This window comes from Micropterus salmoides, unplaced genomic scaffold (assembly GCF_014851395.1).
Source record: "Micropterus salmoides isolate LMB-PRFRI ecotype aquatic unplaced genomic scaffold, ASM1485139v1 Ms_hic_scaffold_705, whole genome shotgun sequence".
NCBI lineage: Eukaryota > Metazoa > Chordata > Actinopteri > Centrarchiformes > Centrarchidae > Micropterus > Micropterus salmoides.
This window is the reverse complement of record NW_024044466.1, coordinates 26,846-28,153: the sequence shown is the minus strand read 5'-3', so window position 1 is coordinate 28,153 and position 1,308 is coordinate 26,846. Positions and strand designations below refer to the sequence as shown.

General features: G+C 42.8%; 1 protein-coding gene across 1 annotated transcript; it reads right to left on the bottom strand.

Moving 5' to 3' along the window:
• Window positions 1-208: 208 nt before the first annotated feature.
• LOC119892820 (tropomyosin-1-like) lies at window positions 209-814 on the bottom strand. Its single transcript, XM_038704832.1, has one exon. The coding sequence runs from the start codon at window positions 812-814 to the stop codon at window positions 209-211; it is 606 nt and encodes a 201-aa protein (XP_038560760.1).
• Window positions 815-1,308: the final 494 nt, after the last annotated feature.

Here is a 1,308-nt window from a genome sequence, read left to right as displayed (position 1 = left end):
AACCCTGGACCTTCTTGCTCTGAGGTGACAGTGCTAACCACTGCACCACCGTGCTGCCCTGCTTTTAGGTACTGTTTGTTTTTTTTAGGCCAATTTAGAATTAGAATTGTTTTATGATGTAGGGGAAGCCGGAGCACCCAGAGAGAATCTGCACAGACACGGGGTAAAACATACAAAGTCCACACAGAAACGCAGACAAAAATCAGAGTCAGGCCCAGGAATTGAACCAGCACTTTTTTGTGGGAGGTTGGATTTTTCCCAGCCTCACAGGTGAGCTAAGCGTCGTATGTGCGGAGGGCTCTTGGTCGATGTTCTCTTTCTCAGCCTTCATCGCGTTGCCCGCACTTTCTAAAGCTTTTTTGCTGTTCAACTTTTCATTGAGCTCCTGGACCTCTTGTCGAAGTACGTCCTTTCCTCGGACCATGGCATCTTTTTCCATTGTCAGCGATTTATTCATGACCTCCAGCATTTGTTCACTTTGTAGTCTGGCGTAGAGCTCTTCAACCTCGAGTTGTAATGTGTGGTTTTGTTGGCTCAAGGCTTCATTTTCTTCTTTCATGACATTATTCTTGTCTACCAAAGCTTGTTCCTTTACAAGCCTTTTCTCCACCTTCTGAATTTCTTTTTTCAGGATGTTATTTCGCTGAGTTAGATTTTTCTCTACTTTCATTGCTTTATACATTTCGTCTATGACGGTTTTGTTTTCCATCTCCTCAATGCGCTGTTTGATTTCTTGATGGAGTTCATCGTTGTGTCTTCTTAAGGCTTCAATCTCCTGTCTCAGTGGACCAAACTTGCCTTCATAGACTGGCATGCTATCACGCTTTGAGTAGAGCGAACGAAGTTCTTTAAGAAGCTCATTTCGTTTTGCAGAAACATCTTTTTTTTCTGATTTCAGGGCTTTATACTTGTCCTTCATGGCTTTTCTGTTCTGGATCCTTCTTGTAAGGCTCTGAATGAGTAGTTTGAGGTTTTCATTTTCTTGGCGCATAAATTCCATGACGTGCAACTTCTCCCCATACACGACACTGAACATCTTTTGATCTTCAAAATCTTTGTAGAGCTTCTGCTGTTGTTCTTCAGTGCAGCGTTCTGCTGGCTGATGGCCACTGTTGACACTTCCATTTGATCAATCATTTCCTGCAGAGCCTTTTCATTACGGAGATCTTTGGCTATCTCCTGAATCTCTTGTCTCAGGTTGTCATTTTGCTGGCTAATCGCCACATTCTCTGCTTTCAGTTGATCATACATTTCATCCAAAGCATTTAAATTTCTGCACTTTTCTTTGAGCTCCTGGATCTCCTCTTG

Coding starts and splice junctions, on each gene's coding strand:
- LOC119892820 (XM_038704832.1), bottom strand. CDS start 814: ATGCCAGTCTATGAAGGCAAGTTTGGTCCACTGAGACAGGAGATTGAA.